We start from the raw sequence: 21,075 nt of genomic DNA on the forward strand, positions 1-21,075 counted from the left end.
CTGATGGCAGGTGTACACACAGGTGGGAGTGTAAATAATGGCACTGGAGGTGAAGTGCAATAACGAGATAGAGGGAACGTGACAGATCACGGCATGACTGCGGTGTTAATCCAATCTTAACAGATATTCAAAGTGATCAGAGCTTCATCGTCTTGATAAGTGGCAGCCCTTTTACAGCAAAACAGAGTCTGAAAGAGCTAATTAAGCCGAGTAAACGGGCGCGCTGTAATTAATCTCACTCTGGTTTTATTGTTCTTCTGCTTAACCAGATCAGACACCAGCCATTTTTTTCCTCCAATGAAAACTCTCAAACCTTTCAAAAAGATTTGGCATGACCACAGGCTTTTAGTCCAACCGAGTCACACCTGATTCCACCAGTTTGTCTTAGTGTCAGTGGAATATTGGCTGTGGCAAAGAATTATGGCCCCTGTATAGAACATTACTGGTTCCCAGTTCTGGTCTCGGCTTCCTCAACATTAGATAGATAGATGATAGATAGATAGATAGATAGATAGATAGATAGATAGATAGATAGATAGATAGATAGATAGATAGATAGATAGATAGATAGATAGATAGATGTCTATTTAATGTGTACAGATAGGGTGGTACATAGTTTTCATCCTATACAGGTGTTATATGTTGCCTTGATGATCGAATACTAACTTGGAAGTTTAGTTTTTCAGAGTTTTTTCAGAACTCTGTGACATAAAGCCGGGGCTCGTAGTTTGTTTTTCTTCTTCTTCTTGTTTTTAATCCAACTGATAAATCTTCAGATTTTTGTCACATCAGTGACCGCAAACCAAAAATCTTTTTCAAGTCTGCTGTTTCTAACATGAGCACTCAAATTTTTGAAATATGAGCTTACAATTTAGGAACATTTTTTTTGCATTAGAGCAAAGAAAACACATCGATGTGCAGGATACGAGGTTCTTCCAGTACAGAGTTGGGAACCTTGTACTACCTGTTTTATTCTACACTCCACTACACTGTTATCAGAGAAACACATCAGCTATCATATTAACCATCAATTCTGGCTCATACTCAGGGTTTCAGTTCACATGCTTACAGTTCACATGCTTACAAAATATTTTGTATAGTTTGGAGAACTAAGACTAAGACCCTTTCTAAACTGAAATATATTTCTGTATTCCATGGCCGCTCACGTAAAAGGACGGAAACGTGAAGCATTTCAGTCCAGGAGCATCACAGACAATTTAAACAGCCGGTATCTGTTTACAAACCGGTTGATTCGACGTCTGTTCGTTTCGCAGCTTGATCGAAGCATGACGTTAGTTAACAAGGTTTTAGAAATCTTTAAACAGACAGTTTTTTTAACCATAATGTACGTTAACATGTTACAACCGGCTTCGTACACAGCATGATATTTGCAGAAAGATTAAAAAGGTAAATGCAACATTTCCACATCAGCGGGTCGGCCACAGCGGCGTACGATGGGATTTCCAGAGCGACGCACAGGTGTGAGTGTAGATATCGATCAATGAGCCTGACTCTATTTGCTTTCGGTCTAATTTAATTCTTTATTATTATTTTATTATTATCTTTATCTTGCATTCATTGGGAATGAAATGTAGACATTTTATAGACCTGTCTGTGCTCACTGCTTGTTCCTTGTTCCTACAGTATAAGATGGACTTACCTTCTTTTCCAACCAGGAAGTCCACGTTGCAGTACGTGTAAGCGACTCCTATCTTGGTCTCCACTTGTGGTCTCTTGAGGGTTGAGTAGATCTTCCCTGGACTGCTGTCGTCCGTCTGACGGATCTTCCTCAGCCCACAACCCATCTCTGCTGTCAGAGTGCACGTTGAACCTTAAGTGAGACAGAAACAGAAAAGTTTTTTGGAGCATGTACACAGGTGTTAAGCCAAAGTTTTTTGTTTTATCTTTTCTATTCTCAGACCTGCTGTATAAAGGAAGTGAGACCTGAACCAACTATTCTTTAGAAATCTATAAATACTTGCAGATGTGGAGATAAATATCTGAACGCTAACAAATCAACGTCATTTTCCTGCAAGTACGGCCTCCTCGCAGATGTTCAGATGTTTACTGGGGTTTTGTCACCAAGTCTATGAATACTCAGAAACCTTAAAAACCTCCTACCATTATACAAGAACAAGACAATCTATTTTTACACTTTACTGGTCAATAACTCAAACATTGAGCTTTGTGCTCGACATACATTGTCTTGCATCGTCCTCTTGGCTTCATTGTTGTACTTTAACCCTGGATTCAAACCCTGGATATTGTCTTGGATTATGTACTAAGGTCCTGGAGGCTGGATACTTCCCCCCATTGTACATCTTGTATACAGATGATAGCATACAATTGCGTGACTTAAGGTGGAAAAAAATAGTCCCCACCCTTGGACTCCATCCAAATTACAGAGTAGAACTAGCTAGCAATCTATTGAGGCATCATTTCTGTTCAATGTCTAGCTTAAATACACCTTAAACAAGCTGTCGAGTGCAGCGATAGTCAGTGCTAGCTGCTTCAAGATCGACAACCTTTCAGTGTATTGCTAGTCAGCTAGTTATATTTAGGAAAAGATTATTTAGCTGGGCAATAGTTTAAACACAGCTGGGTATTTTCTACTACAGTATCAGATGTAGTAGAGAACCAGTACCACTAATTCTATTTCTGGAAAAACTGATAGTCAGCCGGACGCTCAGATCCAGCTAGGTATTTTGTAGCTATGTCTTGCTACTTCACTAATCTTCCAGTGTAATGCTACTGTAGCTAGTTTGCTGTCTAAATAAAGAAAAGTATTTTTAGCTAGCTGGCTAATAGACGTATGTTTAGAAATCTATATCTAGTAATGCTAGATATCAATCATAGCTAGGTATTTAGGGTAATATATGTCTAATACTGTCTAATATTGTCAGCATCCCTGTGTAATGCTAGTCATCAAGTTCTGTTTTTTTTAAAGATTACAGTAGCTAGTTTGATAACAGCTTTATCATAGCTAGTTTCTAAGACATCTACACCTAGTTATACTATTGCTAGTCAGTCTGCTGTATCTAATTTAAAAAAACAACAGTTTAGCTAGCAAGCTAATAACTGCTATAATGTTGGTATTTATAAATTTTAAAACTTTCAGTATTATGCTAGTCAGCTGGATCCGTTAAGGGAAAGATTAGCAAAGCATTTAGACGACTAGGTTTAGCTACTTCAAAGACAATATTTCAGTGCAATGCTAGTCAGTTTGCTAAAACTGAGAAATAAAAACTAGCCAATGTAAAAATACATTTTTATGTTTATACAAAGTACAAAGCGATTACAGTAGCATGCTAGCTTTTTACTAGCAAGCCTGAGCAAACCGTTTCTGTCATTTTACATGAAAGTTGGTGAAACAAAGGACAGAAGTGTTAGTGATAGTGATTGATAGCACATGACTAGAAGTAGTGAGAGAAGTGACTGATAACACGCTAGTTAAAGATTTTGAGTATATGACGGAGCACACAAACACGCCGTCGATGACTTTATGTACGTACGTATGTCATCACGCTGTGTCTTTGTGCTAAAAAGTACAAAAAATTCAGTAAAAGTCCATCTAATGACTTCTGACGGTTGGTAAATAAATAATAAAAGAAGGTAAATAAGCTATCGGTTCCTCTAACGGGTGAGAAAGCCGGACCTTCACTTCTACCTCGTCACACAAATCTGTTCTGTCAGCAGCGTGACGGCTGATTAAACGGTGAGGGAGCGACGATGCCGTGTGCACTTTATTATGTTCCCTTTTAATTACGTCGCGCAGTTTTTTAGCGACCGGCTAATCCGGGAGAAGAGAAGCTGCACAAAACCAGGTGAATGGTGCGAACGTAAAGGTGAGAATCAATCACTGCAAATCAGGGACCTGCGTTGTTCTTCAGGGAATCGAGGGAACGCGAGACGAGGCCATGCGCTGAGATTAATTAGGGCCTCGGCGAGGAGCTTGACTCGTTCAACAGCTCCGCCATGAGAAATGATGCTTTCGGGAAAGCGCGGTCGAATAGATGCGTTTCATTAGGCGTCAGGATAATGATGTTTTGCGTTCAGCGATCATGTCTGAACTATGGGCCGCCACCCGAAAGAACGAAATGAGGCGCGAATCTGCACAAGTAGGACGTTAAGGAAATTTCCAGTCGTGCATCTCCCGGGTGAATAATCAAGTGTGTTTCACCCTGAAGTGTGACTTTGGTTTATTTTTATTATTCTGTTTGCTCTGTCACTTCCCTCTGAGCAAGATTTCAGTTTTTCAAGGTGGCAAGAAGCAGAGAGAGAGAGAGAGAGAGAGAGAGAGAGAGAGAGAGAGACACAGAGACATTATATACTGTATATATATAGAGAGAGAGGGTGAGCGAGTAACAAAAACAGAGGGACAGGGATGACGAGAGACAGAAAGAGAAATGACAGAGAAAATAAAAATTCTCCCTCAACATTAATAACTCTTAAATTGCCTAACTGAGGACTTGCAGCACTCAAAGCCTCCTCTGTAAAAGAAAACAGATGAAGGCTTTACAGATGGATTAAGAGAAAAAGGCGCTGAAAAACACAGGGTTCTGACACGAAGAGTGACGCCGTCCAACGCGGCTCTCTGAAGGACGTTCAACGTCGCCTGGACCTGAACAAAACCAACGGAGGGAAAGTGGAACGACGGAAAGGGGTGGGGGTGAGGGATGGATGGATGGGGTATGAGTCGGCGGGTATTTTTAGAGCTGAGGGCTGAGTGGGAGATGTTTATAATTTCAGAGTGACTACTGGATCCTCTGAAATTCTCAGCAGCACAATGCTTTATCCATCAGAGCGAAGCGAACCATGCACACAGGAGACTGACAGCGGAACAGAAGAGCGTGCACTCGGTAAAAAGTTCGCTCCCTCAGCGCCGGAAGAAGAAGAAGAAGAAAGAAGAATGCCCTTTGGATGTCAAAACGTTACCACATGCCCACGTCTGTCTTTAGTACAACACACCGCTCTGCTCTAAAGTATCTGAGCACTTAATGTTTCTTCTCCTCTCACAAAAAAAAAGATCTGGAAATCATTTGTAGCATCAACAAAAAAAAAAAAAATCAAGTTATCTGGCCGCTCTGCTCTAAACAGCTACGTCAACAGACTTCGAAGAAAGGAAATAAATCTTTACAGAGTTGGGTAAGACTGCGATATTAAACTCGCGTGAGACCCAAGAAGCTTGAAAGACGGTGTTAGGAAAAAAACCTGAGTTTAATGAGTCATCTAAACAGACAGGATTCATACTTTCCGCATGATGTCACACACGATGGTTTCTTTTATCTATCAAGAACAACTTTCCAATTCTGTTGAAACCGAAACGTTATAAAGTTTTGACCTATACTGTGATAATACGGCGGTGAGGAAAACGTTCATCAGAAATAACGGACCGTTTAAAAAGACGCCGTGTGGTCTGATCGACGACGTACGGCTCGTGTTTTTTTTTTTTTTTACTCGTTATAGTGTCTGTGATTACTTTGCTATACTAAATCTTAATTATGACTTAGTTTATGATTTAAAAAAAAAAAAAAGCGCATTTCATTCTTTTGCATGTTTTCCAAAATGAGTCTGCGTGTTTTCGGTTTCGACGCTGCCACGTTTCACTGATCCTAACGATCTGAGACGGGAAATAAAACAGGTTTAATGTTTAAAGCAGGTGTTAACATTAAGACCAGGGGTCACACTCATGGTTTCTCACAAACCTGTAAAGAGAATTAACATACACTGAAAACGCTAAGGGGGGCATGGTAACTTAGTGGTTAACACGTTCTCCTCACACCTCCAGGGTCGGGGTTCGATTCCCGTCTCCGCCTTGTGTGTGTGTGGAGTTTGCATGTTCTCCTCGTGCATCGGGGGTTTCCTCAGGGTACTCTGGTTTCCTCCCCCGGTCCAAAAACATGCAAGGTAGGTTGATTGGCATCTCTGGAAAATTGTCCGTAGTGTCTGAGTGAATGAGAGTGTGTGTGTGCCCTGTGATGGGTTGGCACTCCATCCAAGGTGACCCGAGAAAAGCAGTAGAAAATGAATGAAAACTCTAATGTGAGCATAGAGAATTTATTTCAACAACAGAGCAGCTAAGGGTCGTGCTCGAGGGCCCGGCAGTGTGTAACGCAGTGGACCTGTGGACCTGGGACTTGAACTCACAACCTTCTGATCTGTAGATCAGTAAGCAACCATTTCCCTGTTTTTTTTTTGTTTTGTTTTGGGGTTTTTTTATAGCTTTTTTTCCGGACACGTAAACATGTCTCACTTTTAGAAGGCTGTAATGAAGCATATAAAAATAAAATTTCATCAGCTCATTTGCACATATTTGTGGTGGGGGTGGGGTGGTGTAATCTATCCATCTATCTATCTATTTATTTAGACAAAACACGCAAACTATAAATGCACGTTACAATCTATTTCTGACCCGACCGAAGCGCAGAATAACTTCCGCAGCCGTCTCTGGTCAGTCGCTTCTCACTATTTTTATGTATTTATGTTGTTTCCGCTCAACTGGTGCAGAAGAACATTCTGGAAACGATGATATTTAATTCCACTGATCTCGATTAGCAGCTAGCAGATTAGACATGATACGCAGCGAAGAGTTTCATGACCGACGAGCTCGAGTGACCTTTGTTCTTTTTAAGTGACAAATAAGTCCACAGCGCAGCAGCTTCCTGTCCTGTATTTTTGTCCGTTCAGCAGTGAAGCCTCGCTCTGTGATGCCCTGTTTGGAGTTCTTACTTCCTTCCTTAGCTTCCTGCATCACCTTCCTCACCTGGGTGGGAGCATTGTGTGTGTATGTGTGTGTGTGTGTGTGTGTGTGTGTGTGTGTGTGTGTGTGTGTGTGTGTGTGTGAGATGAGAAAAACAGGACTCTCCACACATCTGATACATTCTGAACTGAAGGAAATCATGTCATGTGATCTCTACAGACTGTTAAGGGCTGTTCGATGCTTAGCCTTTGCAGGTCATGAGACGCTTTGCAAGTCAATACGAGGTCGAATGTCACATCCACGATCTCAGAAGAGCAAATTTGGAGGTAAGAGAGTAACAGGAAAAAGGAGATGCTGATTGGTGGCTCTCAAATTTGACAATTAAATGAATTTTACCCAAACATGAAACTTAGCATTTCTCCTTCTGTTTATGTTTATCATTGAACGTCTTTGTCGGTGGCTTAGTGGTTGGCACGTTAAGCCTCACACCTCCAGGGTTGGGGGTTCGATTCCCGCCTCCCCCTTGTGTGTGTGGAGTTTGCATGTTCTCCCCGTGCCTCGGGGGTTTCCTCCGGGTACTCCGGTTTCCTCCCCCGGTCCGAAGACATGCATGGTAGGTTGATCGGCATCTCTGGAAAATTGTCCGTAGTGTGTGAGTGTGTGTGTGAGTGAATGAGAGTGTGTGTGTGCCCTGTGATGGGTTGGCACTCCGTTCAGGGTGTATCCTGCCTCGATGCCCGATGACGCCTGAGATAGGCACAGGCTCCCCGTGACCCGAGGTAGTTCAGATAAAAAATAGAAAATGAATGGATGAATGAATGAATGTCTTTGTCACTCTAGGGTTGGGTTTTGTTTTGTTTCCCAGCCGTGATGTCAAATACGTTACTGTCTTTTAAACGTATGCATACTTCTCTTTACTCTTTACTTTTATCTTTTAAGGTTCTCTCGCCGTCGTCGAAAGTCACGTCACATCAGTAGTTTACCGACGAATCATTTAAACCCCCTGTAGCTAGTCCCTGGTCTGATAAGCTGCCTTTAGCTAACATCTGACTTTATAAACAGCACCAAAGGATCTGCTACAGGAAGCTGGAATGGTTTGTGGTTAGAAAATTTCTGCACCAGCCTTTTTTTTTTCAAGCATGAGTTTTAGAAATGCATGTAGCATCAGTTTGTATCAGTGTTCCTTTTTTTTTTCCCTTTTATCCATGCAATGCTTGCATGCAAATTTTCAACCCACACACTGAAATATCGGCGTGAGGATCCATTAAAAAATGTGATTTCTCTGTCAGTGTGTGTCTGATGCTGCTCTTTCGCCGGAAACACAATTGCCATTTTCTTTGGGAGAATGCAGACATTTCTGTCTTTAACCAGCATTCATAGGGACAAGAGACAAAAATCCATCTGCTCAGCATCTCCAGACCTGGCCATGACCAAGCTGGGAGCCCGGCCCCGGCCGATGGGATTGCCATGGGAACCGGCCCCTTGACAACCGTTTCATACAAGGCAGAATAAAAGACGACACTCTCTCTCTCTCTCTCTCTCTCTCTCTCTCTCTCTCTCTCTCTCTCCATATTTCTGCTTTTCTGTCTTTACCCCCCCCCCTCCTCCCTATAGTTCTTTTCTCCTTTTCTAATTTAGATTTAGCCGGACAAATCATTTCCTTCTCTCGGCTTGCACCTCCGCTGCCATATTCTGGCACTGACTGGTTTTATAGGCGCAAGGCGAAGTCTATAAAAGTGAGTAAATAACTCAATAAATAATAAAGACCACACAGAGATACACAATTTTTTTTTCCTAGGTAGCGTGTGAACGTTCCAATAATGCAGAATAATCATGGCATGATCTAAATTTGCTCCCAGTCAGTTATTTATTAGGGCGCGTGAAGGCGGAGGAAGTTCGTTTTCCTCTTTCAAACAGGATATTGACATCTCCTCCTCGAACGTTACCGGATCGATACGGACGCAATTTCCTTGACCACCCATAAACAAAGAGAGTCGATCCGTCTTTGAGAAATATCCGAGGTACTTCCTTACTTCCTTTTTTCCCGCTGAACCGTCAGTGGCACTCTAAATGGCTGCAGGCCCATGGCTTCCTGACACCTTTTTTTGCTCAGATTGCCTTTTAATATTCTGTCTCATGACAAAGTGGTGAGGTTTGTGCCCACGGCCTCCGTCACCACGTCGGGAAAGAGAGGAAGCTAATCTTCGCTTGAACCAAGAGAGCGTAATTCATTCAAAGTGGCAGGGCGTAGCGGCAAGGGGCAGAAATTGCCATTCATCTTCCGTCAAAGCGCCCGGCTAAGCCGACTCGTTTTTCTTTCTTTCTTTTTTTTTGAGAGAGGCATCTGATTTGAAGTCCGCCTCGTAAGAAGAAAGTCAACTTCATTTTCTGCCGGAGTGCGAACCTCGAGTAAGGAGGAACGCTGCGGGAGAACCGCCGCCCTAATTACATGGGCCGTGAGAGCTCCTTGCTGAGATGAGGGTGGTGAAAGAATGAAATATGGTACAGTACGTACTTGAGGAAAAGGTGTCAGTCATTTCAAAGTCACTTCCACGCGTGTGTATGCTGGGATTCGTTTCGGATGCGCCGAGCCGTCCTAATTAGCTCAATTAAGCTTAATTGGGTGCAAGAGGATTCTCTGTCCTAATCGGGTTATCAAAATATTGAAGCTTTCGTGTGATCCATTAATCACGCACCTTCACAAGCAAGGACATCTGCCAGCTCGTAGGTACTGCTGACTGGATTTAATTAACAAAATCCTCAAACTTAGAACGAACGCAGGCGCTCGTGACTCATCGATAAAAACAGAATCCGTGCTGTTAGCTAGAGACAGACAGACGGACGGGCAGACGAAAGGATCGTTAATGGGTTTTTATTGCCTTCAGGACTGTCAGAAATGTTGGTATTACCCATTATGGCAAACAGTCAAACTGGGTTACAAGCTGATTCATCAAAACTAGATATACTAGTACTTTAATCATGGGAAAATCGATGTAAGGCTCACACACCGGGCAGTGCGGGGAATCCGAGCCTCGGATCCAACACAGACTCCGACAAAGTCGTATACGAGAAACGTCTGTGCGGATTAAAGATTACGTATAAATTATTTTTATTCGAATTTCCACAGCAGCTCTGACATTTTTTATTTTGCCACCTATAGGTTGATTTGTGCTCAGTTTTTTTTTTCCAAATCAAAATCAGTAAAGGTCATTTGATTTCTTTTCAATATCCAAAGTAGGCCAAGACATTTTGATTTAAACTTTAATTCGTTCAGATGTGTTTATCGGTTCCATGGGATTGAACTGAGTAACATTTGAACCCATGATGCTAGTGTTTTGAAATTCTACATTCATACAAAACACTCATCGCATTTCTTGAAAAGTACATTTTGTGTAATTTTAGCTGCAAAAAAGCTGCATGTGAATCTGAACGCTAAAATGTTTCCATTCATTCATTCATTCATTCATTCATTCATTCATTCATTCATTCATTCATTCATTCATTCATTCATTTTCTACCGCTTTATTCGAACTTCTCGGGTCACGGGGAGCCTGTGCCTATCTCAGGCGTCATCGGGCATCGAGGCAGGATACACCCTGGACGGAGTGCCAACCCATCACAGGGCACACACACACACACACTTCGGACAATTTTCCAAAGATGCCAAATCAACCTACCATGCATGTCTTTGGACCGGGGGAGGAAACCGGAGTACCGGGAAGAAACCCCTGAGGCACGGGGAGAACATGCGAACTCCACACACACAAGGCGGAGGCGGGAATCGAACCCCCGACCCTGGAGGTGTGAGGCGAACATGCTAACCACTAAGCCACCGTGGCCCCGCAAAATGTTTCCAATATACACTTAAATACTATAAATTAAGCAAAAATACACCACATCTCTCTCTTTCTCCTTCCCTCTGATTCTCCAGCAATGCTCAAATGATCCGTCCATCTCTCAGGGTACAAGGAAGCCATGCATCAAGCCTCGTCTCTGTTCTGGCAGCTGAAAGGTGGAATGAACTTCCCCTACATGTTCGAACTGATGAGACACGAACCACCTTCAAAGGGCGTCCAGAGACCTGCCTCTTCCCGAGGAACTTAAACCAGCACTTGAAGAATTACATTTCTTGCTCTATTTCCTCCCAGCAGAGTTTTTTTGGACTGATGGGATTGTTAGTCTGTGACCCAGTGAACAAGTATGAGGATATATTCATTGATAAAGCAGTCTGTAAGTGGCTCTGGATAAGGACGTCTGCCAGGGGAATGTAGAGAACTTAGATAAAGCTACCTTTATTTTCTTGGATCGTGTAAAGCTGTAAAAATTGGGATTAGTGGTCACTGCCTCATAGCTCCAGGGTTTGAGCCTGAAATCAGTTTTCTGTATTTTATCTATATGGTATTGTAGTGTATTGTGTTTTTTTTTTTGGTTCTCTAGATTCCAACCGATGTGTTAAGCCCCTGGTGTGAAGGTGTAATGTATGTACATGATCCCCTGTGTTGCCTTGATCCCAGTGCAGATCTAACAGGATAAAATTGGCTACAGAAGATGAATGGATGGATGAATAAATGTATGAATGAATGGATGGATGGATGGATAGATTCCTCGTATGTGAAAATATACATGTCAATAAAGTCAATACATGGCAATAAAGACCTTTCTGATTCTGATTCTGATGTATGAATGGATGGGTGGATGAATGTATGATTGGATGGATGGATAGACAGATGGATGGATGGATGGATGGATGGATGAATAAAGGAATGGATGGATATATGCCTGGATAGATGAATGAATGGCTGGATGAAGTAATTAATGTATGAATGATTGGATGAATGAATGAATGAATGAATGAATGAATGAATGAATGAATGGGTGAATGAATGAATGAATGAATGAATGAATGAATGAATGAATGAATGAATGGATAGATGGGTGGACGGATGAATTAATGCATGAATGGCTGGATGAATGGATGAATTAATGAAATAATAAATGGATGGATGGATATATGATTGAATGGGTGGATGGGTGAATGGATGGACGGATAGATTGATGAATGGATGGATAAATATATAAATTAGTGAATGAATGAATAGATGGATGGATGGATGGATGAATGGTTGAACAAATGCATAAACGTATAAACTGATGGATGGGCGGATGAATGAATGTATAAATAGAGGGGTGGGTGGATGGATGGATGGATGGATGTATAAATGAAGGTCTTAACATGTTGTCATATTTTTCAGCTGTTACAGAAAAAGCTTTGACGCTATTACATATTTCTGATATACATGACTATTTGTCTACCCCAGATTTTATTGTCTGTCTAGAGGATTTTAAAGACTTGACGGAGCAGCAACAAGAGCCACGCTCTCTTAGCACCATCCCAGAGTAGACTGTAAAGATCTGACAGCAGCTCTCATGACGTTCCTGCCACAACGAGCTCCTCTGTGCGTGTGTTCCTGAGACCCAGCACGACCCAGCACAGCTTGCCTCGCAGGCAGCCGCTGGAACTGATTAATGACAGTTTGCCCTCTTTTGCCCTTTTTTTTTTTTTCCTCCTTCCTTCCACTTGCCTACATTTCTCTCTCTTTCCCCCTTACTTCTATCCCTGTTTCTCTTCTTACCCTTATTCGCCCTCACTTCTTTTCTGAAATACCCTTGACCTCCATTCTCTTACTAGTAACAAGGGCAAATTCGAGACGAACGGCTTGTTAAAGGAGTGATAAAAGTCTCAGAGCGAGCTGCTGTCCTGGATCATGCTTTCCTCATGTGACTCACGGAGAACCGAATCACTGATCTGTGAGAGGATAAAGGAGGGGTGTGTGTGTGTGTGTGTGTTTGTGTGTGTGTGTTTGTGAGCGTGTGAGGCAAGTTATGAGGCTTGCGGCTTGCCGTGACCGATCATCATCACAGATATGCCCTTTATCAGCTGTCTTCTTAACCGTCTCGAAAGACGTCGAATAAAATCGGATTGAAATGATTTCGAAAGTGATGTTTTTAAAATTAAATACTTCCTTTCTGTGGTCACGCTTCTGAAAGTAAGCGTCTGTGTGCCGGTCGCCGCTCTTATAGACAAACCTGCACCTGTACACACACCTGCCTTAAGCTTGAAAAGTATTTTAGAGCCTAATCTCGATTCATTGATTCATCGAGACCTTATTCACAGCACTAACCATTTCGACTGACTCACGATCATTTTGCTGTATTAAATCTCTACGACGTTCTTTGCTAAGCGATGAGACAGCACGATGATTCGACAAATCATATATATAAACCATAGAAACTTTAACTGAGTCTGTGAGAAGTCTGAGAAACATCTGGAATATGCATGTTGAGATCATACCTGCCCGGTCGTGGATCCACAGGTGCGTGAAGTCTCAGCGATCACAGAACGTCTTCTCTGCCGAGTTCACCAACGGCATGAAGTGAGCGAAGGATGGAAAGTGTGCTCAAAAAAATCCCCAAATTCCCAGATGAAGTCCTGAAAGCTCCAGAGTCTGTGATCTGTTCTTCCCGAGCGTACTTTTTTGCACCGTGGCTCTGTTTTCTCTAAATCCCACCGCTTACGGTCCTGCGAAGAGCTAAACGGATCGCGGAGATCTCAGTTTGTGTGCCTGTGTTGAGGTCATACTCAAACTATGTCTGCGCTTGTGTTTTGCAAGCTCAGGAAAACCACATCCTCTGACATCTCTACCTCCGCACTCCTGCTGCGCTCCCTCTCTCTCTCTCAGTGTCTCTCACACACACTCACGCATGCACATGCACACAGACACACACGATCTCTCTCACACACACACACATGCTCTCATTTGCTTGCTCGCGTTTAGATTGTCTGAGATGACAGACCGCGCTGACCCAGACGCAGCTTGGTCCCTCCACCCGCTCTCTTTCCACTCTCTCTCTCTCTCTCTCTCTCTCTCTCTCACACTCTGGCCTCCTCCAGCAGCCGCTGCAGTTCCAGCCCACTGACTGAAGAATACATCTGAGGAGGAGGCACCGGGTGAGAGAGCACGAGAGAGAGAGGGAGAGAGAGAGAGAGGGAGGGAGGAGATGGAGAAGAGGGGAGATAGGGGGGAAATGACTGAGAGAGGAGGGGAGAGAAAAGAGAGGTGGGGATTTTAATGAGGAATTTTGGGAATCGCTTGAAACAAGAGTCCAAACCAAAACACAAAAAAGAGACTCCGAGTAGACGAACATGGGGCGCCTTAAGAGACAGACGTCCAGCATTCTGAGGTTGTTCACGCTTCATGCTACAGGAAGTTCTTGAGGTGAACGTCATGCATGCGAGCACGTATACCCTTAAAGAGGAAATCTGCACACTTCTCAAAGGCAGTTTCACAGAATGTCCGGGGCACTCTGTCGGGTGGGCGTGGGGTGGTCTAGAGTGGCGTGATTTACTGAAATGCATTTTTTATAAGCCCCACATGAGACCCTCTTTATCTATTATTCAGACTGATCACTGACAGAAGAAGGTCGTTACCGATGGCTAAATTGTTTGTTTGACTCGGATGTTGTGATGTCGTTGGTTTAGGCTTGAAATGACTCATCAAATGAGTCTCTGAAAGTCTCCATTCTTAACCAGTTTGTTGAATGACATTAACTAACATGGTTCCAAAACATCCTGTAGCAAGGAACCTAAATGCCGCGTGTCTACCTCCAGACACAATCTGTCCAGAGTTGAATCAAGACTGTTACAGATGGAGTATTCAGCATGACTCCTGTGATCCAGACCTCAAGCTACTGTACAGAGTTCTTTGGGTTCTCTGGTTTCTTTCCACTGCCCAAAAACATGCATGTGGTTTGGTGACTCAAGTTACTTCAAGCTATGAAAAAGAAGAAGCCTTTTATTTTTTTTATTTTTCACACATACGTTTTTCTTCACATATCCCAGGGTTGTACGAAGCTTGGGGTAGAACACAGGATCAGCTATCAACCTTGATCAAGAGCCCAACAGTGGAAGTTTGGGGCTAAGTGCTAAGGCTTGAACCAGATGAACAACTCAAAATCTTTCCTGATTGAGCCTCCACTGCCCTAATGAATGAACGTGCATGGTGCCTGTCAATGGATCCATGCAATGTATCTTCACCTCACCTCACACCTGTCGTTCCCAGGAAGTTCTCCAGGAGATAGAACATCGATGAGTGAAAAAGAGCGCTAATTTGTCGCAGTAATCATTTACTTGTAGTTTGAAATTTGCGATATCAGTCTTAAAATATCAAGGAATGTATCAACCATTGAAAAAATGCATACATCAGAGCTGAAAAGGGGCGAAGATCTTTGCACCAAAGTGTATTTGCACATCCTTATATACAGTATATTTATATACCGTGTGTAACAAAAGCAAACAAGAAAAAATCTCATTATCCCATTATCTCATCTGTCGACAGATTTTTCACAAAATCTCGTTTATTGTCATTATTTATCTCGCATCCAAAAGATCGGCAGTAAAGTAGCTTGTGCTACACGTTTAAAACGGTACCATTTCGCACAAACAAAGGATTTACAGTTTTTGTCCTTTCACCAAGAACCTGCAGTTGCTTTAATATGATTGTAGAGCCATTCCAGCGGGAAGGGATGGGAGGGGAAGAGGGGCTCAAAATTTTAGAGCAATCGCAGCTGGACACAAAAGGGATGAGAACGACTGGAGAAAGGAACTTGATTAGGAACAAGAAACAGACAGTAATTGAGGAATCGTAGCAAATGCTGAGTTAAAATAATAATAATAATTCAATGAAGAGGTCCAGTCTCCTTCCTGATAAATATACATGGCGGTGACGTGGCGGAGTTTGAGTTCCTAATAAGCAAACAATTTGATCGAAACACCTACAAACACTACGGTTACCTTCCACTGTCAATAAATGAGACAGAAATAATGCTGTGATGATTATCTGGCACTAGCACGTGTCCTTTACCGAAGCCTGAAGATAACGAGAGGATGATGATCTCCCAGAGAGTAATTACAGCTAATCATGCCACAATCCATCACCTAGCAAAGAGCACGGCTTGTTTTGCTAATTAAGAGTGGAAGCATGCTAGCATGTTATGTTAGCGTTCACCAGTCGCTCTGTTATTCGGCCGTTTTGCTAATCACACAAATGCTAATCACAGTGCTAACATAGATGGGAGAACATGTGTAAACATAGGAAGACTTGCAACTTACAGAAGAAGAAAAAAAACTAGTTTATGTACAATCATTCGAACGTATACGAGTGCTGCTGTTGAATTTAAATAACGTTCTAATACGTTATCGTTTCTATAGTAACTCATTCTCAGTGACTTGTATGGCAGATGGTCCACGTGTTCGCTATATTTGATTCGATGAAACCTGGAGACATTTCTTGAAGACTTTTGGAAGGAGTCTCCAGTGTCAGTGCTTTCCATCAGTAACATTTGCACTAAAGTGTTATCGCGCTTTACACATGGACGAGCACGCTTTTAGTTTTAGATCCTTTCAGGATGGCTTTCTTGGAGATCTCTCAGGACTGGATTATAAATAACCCCAAATCTGTATGAGAAGATGTGATACGAGGTGAATCGATGGAGGTGACTGGACACCATGTTTAACTGGGAATAAACGAATCAGGAAGGGAATGGACGGCAAAAGATTTAGACTGGTTCCTGGCGATAACTTGGTTGTCCTTATAAGTACCGGTGTCTATGGTGTATGTGCAAGAAAGGCTGGTGCCACACTGCCCCCTAGTGTTAGAAGTCTTAAACAGCAGGTGAATCGAGTTTGCTGTCATAAAATTGATTCAAGGCTGCAGACTGTTGAACTGTTTGAATAGGTATAAAACATCAAGGCTAATGTGCTTTCAGATGGAACTGGAGGATTTAGAAGAAGTACAGCACTAAAAGGATTATTTTTTTTATTATTATTTCAATTGAAGGCTGCATTCTTTTCCGAATTCACTTCAGGAAGCACTTTACTTTTGTCTGGTCAGGTTGACAGCAAATCTGAAACACGACAAAACCCTTCATGAGACACCACCACAGCATAGCCTCACATTAAACAGGACAATTTATAGTCACTAATCCACCTTCTGACATGTTTCTGGGAGACCGTAGAAGCTACAGGAAATCCATGTGGCTGTTGGAAGAACAGGCAAAGCTCCACCCAAGCTCAGGATGGAACCAATGTCAATACCTGGAGCTAGCATCTGCTGCCTTTCTAAGTTGCATACTGGGACAAAAAAAAATAGAGTTTCAGTTAACTGGATTAGTTTGAGTTAGTCCAAATTCCTCTTAGTCCAGTCTGCTTCCAGTGCCTGTTGTAGCCTTGTACGGTATTCCAGTTCTTATCTAACGGGAGTGGATCATGATGAGAAAATCGCACATCTGCTCTGGTAGCCCATCCACCGTCCTCATAGTTTGGAGCTGTTTTTCTTCTCGTTGTGGCTGTAAAGAACAATTGTATGAGTTAGCCTTCCTGTCTTCTGGTGGTGTTTCCTTCCTGTGCCTCTTACTAGATTTTTATTTTTTTAGCTTTGTTCTGTGTCTTATGTTATGCGTAAATATCCTGGCAGACTAGCGTTTGGTCCAGAAGAGTGCAGGGTGTGTGAAAAGTCAAGTAAAGCTACATATATTTAGACTTTATATTTATTGTTTACATCTTACAATATGTTCTACGTATTGTTCTTTAGACTTCTTTAGACTTAGCCATTGTGTCATGTTTTCACAGATTCTTGCTTAACATATTTGAATTCTCTCTGTCTCTGGCACAATGGCTTGATGGTTAGCCCTCCACCTCATGGGATTCCTCTGGGTGCTTCAGTTTCCTCCGCCAGTCCACGTATTGTATGTGACATGTATTGGAGAATATATGTGTAACTGTTCTGATAGACTGTCCAATTTGTACCCTGCCTTGTGCCCCCGGTCTCAAGGAATAGGCTCCAGGATACGCATGTCCTCGTAGGATAAGCGGTAAGATGGATGGATGGATGGATGGATAGATAGATAGACATTCTTACAACAATATTTCCAGACCCTGTAGGTTTGAATCAGTAAAAGTGACCTGCGATGCCACTAATCACTAAGGTAGCCATGACGATCCAAAAAAATCATATCAGCTTTCTGGGTGAAAATCTAGTAAAAAAAAAAAAAAAGAAAGACACAGTACTGTATGTCTCCACTCTTGTACTTAGGAGTTAAATGTAAAATGAACGATGGTGATGAAGCCAAAGCTTCAAGCTTAACAATATCACACAAGGTTAGAGCATGTTGCCGGGATGTATGGCTGTACTGTATGTATCAAGGACGAAGTCATTTTCTATAAGATCGCGTCATTCCAGTAGCGCATTTAAAGCGAGGATTAACCGTTGACCTTGAAAAGCAAACATAAACCTTCACCGATACCAAAAAGACAGAACATCCATTAATCTGAAGAAGAGAATAGTGGTTGCTGTCTGTGGTATTAGTGTCTGTGTACAAGCAAATGCCCTTTCTTCTCCTTTGTGACGAGTTTGATTCCTGAATTGATTTCTTTTTGACACCAAACTCGCTGTTCTAAACTGTAAAATCGCCACGGTGGCTTTTTGTCCGACGATGCACGGGGTTTAAATACAGACAGAAGGATTTTACAAATAGAAAATTAATAGTGTTAAAAGATAAAACGTTAATAGGATCAGAGGATTTGAGATCCTTTTTTTTTTTTTCCTTTTTTTTTTAAATAAATATTTGCACTACAAATAGAATGTTGACTTTGGGATCCGTCCAAAAGTCCACAAGTTTCCCGAACAGGAAAATAAAGAGAACGTATAGACAATATCAATTAACTGTACAAAAAACAAGAACATCGAGTAAGTAAGGAATAAAATAGCAGGTGATTGCATTATTTGTTTTCTCAACATCTAGACAGAGAGAGATCCAAAAATGCTTGATTTTGCTGTTACATTTCATCAAAATTTCTGTTTACATGAATTGGTGAACTCACAAGCACGTGATTCTGCATTCAAACTCCTACCAGTGAAGACACACATATATAAAGACTTACTATGATTAACTATAACTCTGAATGCAGGTGGCATGGTGGCTTAGTGGTTAGCACGTTCGCCTCACACCTCCAGGGTTGTGGGTTCGATTCCCGCCTCCGCCTTGTGTGTGTGGAGTTTGCATGTTCTCCCTGTGCCGCGGTAGAGAATTGAATGAACTCTGAATGCATGCTGTCCTGAAGACATTCCCATTACTGTTACGAACAGCCGACACTGGAGACTCCATAAATGTGAAATAAATGTCTCATTAAAGAAAATGTCACCGCTAAAATTTCTTTGACTTATTACAAGCTGACGGTTATGGAAACATTTTAAGTGGCCTTAGTTGTTAATATAGAAATGACAGAATATTAGAACAAGGGCATTTATAACAAAACCACACAGCCAGTCTCCAGTGTTGAAATGTACATTTCTTATCCCAGTGTTGCATGAGGTGACATGGCTGACTAGATATCTGAAGCAAAAAAAAGTCTGTAGAAGGTTTTAGACAAGATTGACAGAGGCAGATTGATCGAACAGCACAGCCGAGGTTCCCAGTTATTTCCACATTTCCAGTTGAGAACCACACAAGATCCATACCCCAAAATAGGACATATAATCAAACCTACTGAGCGCTCTGTCAGGAACACTATACTAATACTAGGTGAGGCCTCTCAAAACAACCTCAGTTCTTCATGGAATGGATTCCACCAGATTTCGGAAGCATTCCGTTGAGATTCTGCTCCATGTTCACGAGGTTGCTTCAATTCCTGCTGATCTTTTGGAAGACTTTCATCTTTGTCACATATAAATTACAGCACAGTAAAGTTCTTTCTTTTCAAATCCCAAATATAAACGTTGGGGTCAGAGCACATGATGAAGCTCACCTGAAGCAATGAGGATTAAAAGCCTTGCTCAAGGGTACAACAGTGGCAGCTTGGCAGTGCTGTGGCTAGAACACCGAACAACAACCTACAGCCTTAACCACTTGAGCCACCGTCACCCTTTTGAGAATCTCTACCACATCTCTAAAGCCGATCTACTGGATTCAGTATGAACTCAGTGTCATTCATAGAACCAATTTGCTTTGTGACATCATGTATGTTTTCATGGTCATGCTAGAGGCAGTCATTAGAAGATGGTAAATTGTGGCTTTAAAGGGATGCACATGGTCAAAAGCAAGACTCTGTAATAGGATGTGGTTTATGAGGGATAATTGACTGGTATTAACTGGGCATGAAAAACATCCTGCACACCATTACACTACCTCCACCAGCCTGGACTGTTCACACAAGGAAGGTTGGTCCAGGGAATCATGATGTTGAAGCCAAATTCGGACACTACCATCAAAATGCTTAAGCAGAAATTGCGATTCATCAGATACGGCTACATTTTTCAGTGGAAACTGACGTGGACTTCTGCTGCAAACCTCATGATTTGGTGTGTGTGTGTGTGTGTCTGTGTGTGTGTGTGTGTTTGTGAGAGAGAGAGAGAGAGAGAGAGAGAGAGAGACATAGAGAGATACTACATTTTCTTCTTTGTCCTCAGTCTTTTCATGAGAAACAAGCTCACATTATCTACAATTTACCTTTTTATCATCGCTTGGACCATAATCTGCTTTACATTATCCAATCTCCATTTCCTTTGGCCAATTTATTTTACAGCAGAAATGGTTCGTACATAATAGATACACTCTCTGCACTTACAGTTTTCCCTTTGTATGCCAAAAATGATTAGATGTAATTGTGATTATTTGCTTTAAAACAAGATCTTGGCAAGACCTTTAAAACAAGTACATGCTTTGTTCACCTGAAACCTTGCTTCAGATTGAGTCCAGACTGACGCAACTCGGCAGAACGTGGAACAAGGACAATAGGAGATTAGAGGAAAATGCTGAGGCAGGTTTTAAAAATGCAGTCAAAACACAAGAAAAGAGACGCAACAAACAAACAGAGACAGACTGGGAAATCATGCTACCAGAGGTAAATTTGATCCAGGTGTAAACAATGATGAGATCAGGGAGTTGGCCAAGGCGGAGATGGGGCAGGAGCTGGAGCAAGACAAAGAAAGGGTGTTACATCACCATTATCTTCACAACATCATGTGAAGGAAGATTAAGTGTTCATCATAAAGCTCGTAAACATATCATTTTCATCGAATTACGTTTGGATCTCGGTCATGCTCAATTACATCTGCAAACATCCGCACTCTCTAATGACCCTATAGTAATGTCAATATGTCCTGACTGACGTCTCAGACTGAGAACATGCATTAAAAAAAAAAAAAAAACATTCTATCTAGCATTATGGACTGTTTTTTGTTCTATTAAGTGCATCTTTAATGTAGTGTCGCACTGAGATACAGCTGTTTTTTAGTGTGATTTAGCCTTATGGGTTTTTG

At 41.9% G+C, this 21,075-nt stretch overlaps 1 protein-coding gene and 1 long non-coding RNA gene across 4 annotated transcripts in view; both read right to left on the reverse strand.

Moving 5' to 3' along the window:
- Positions 1-13,639, reverse strand: part of LOC113649714 (raftlin) — an 84,099-nt gene extending 70,460 nt beyond the window's left edge. For 2 of the 3 annotated variants that reach the window (XM_027157637.2, XM_027157636.2), the window contains exons 1-2: positions 13,053-13,638; positions 1,661-1,831 (exon numbers count right to left, since the gene is read on the reverse strand). In XM_027157637.2, the coding sequence (XP_027013438.2) occupies positions 1,661-1,805 (145 nt within the window). In that variant the 5' untranslated portion in view covers positions 1,806-1,831; positions 13,053-13,638. Of the gene's footprint in view, positions 1-1,660; positions 1,832-13,052 lie in introns of all 3 variants that reach the window. The other variant, XM_047808487.1, reaches the window with a different exon arrangement.
- A 2,704-nt stretch (positions 13,640-16,343) lies between these two features.
- On the reverse strand, positions 16,344-20,926 carry LOC113649860. Its single transcript, XR_003442241.2, has 3 exons — positions 20,485-20,926; positions 16,747-17,104; positions 16,344-16,663 (listed from the first exon to the last, which is right to left on the reverse strand). It is a non-coding gene; the product is annotated as an uncharacterized LOC113649860 (long non-coding RNA).
- Positions 20,927-21,075: the final 149 nt, after the last annotated feature.

Source organism: Tachysurus fulvidraco, chromosome 25 (genome assembly GCF_022655615.1).
Source record: "Tachysurus fulvidraco isolate hzauxx_2018 chromosome 25, HZAU_PFXX_2.0, whole genome shotgun sequence".
NCBI lineage: Eukaryota > Metazoa > Chordata > Actinopteri > Siluriformes > Bagridae > Tachysurus > Tachysurus fulvidraco.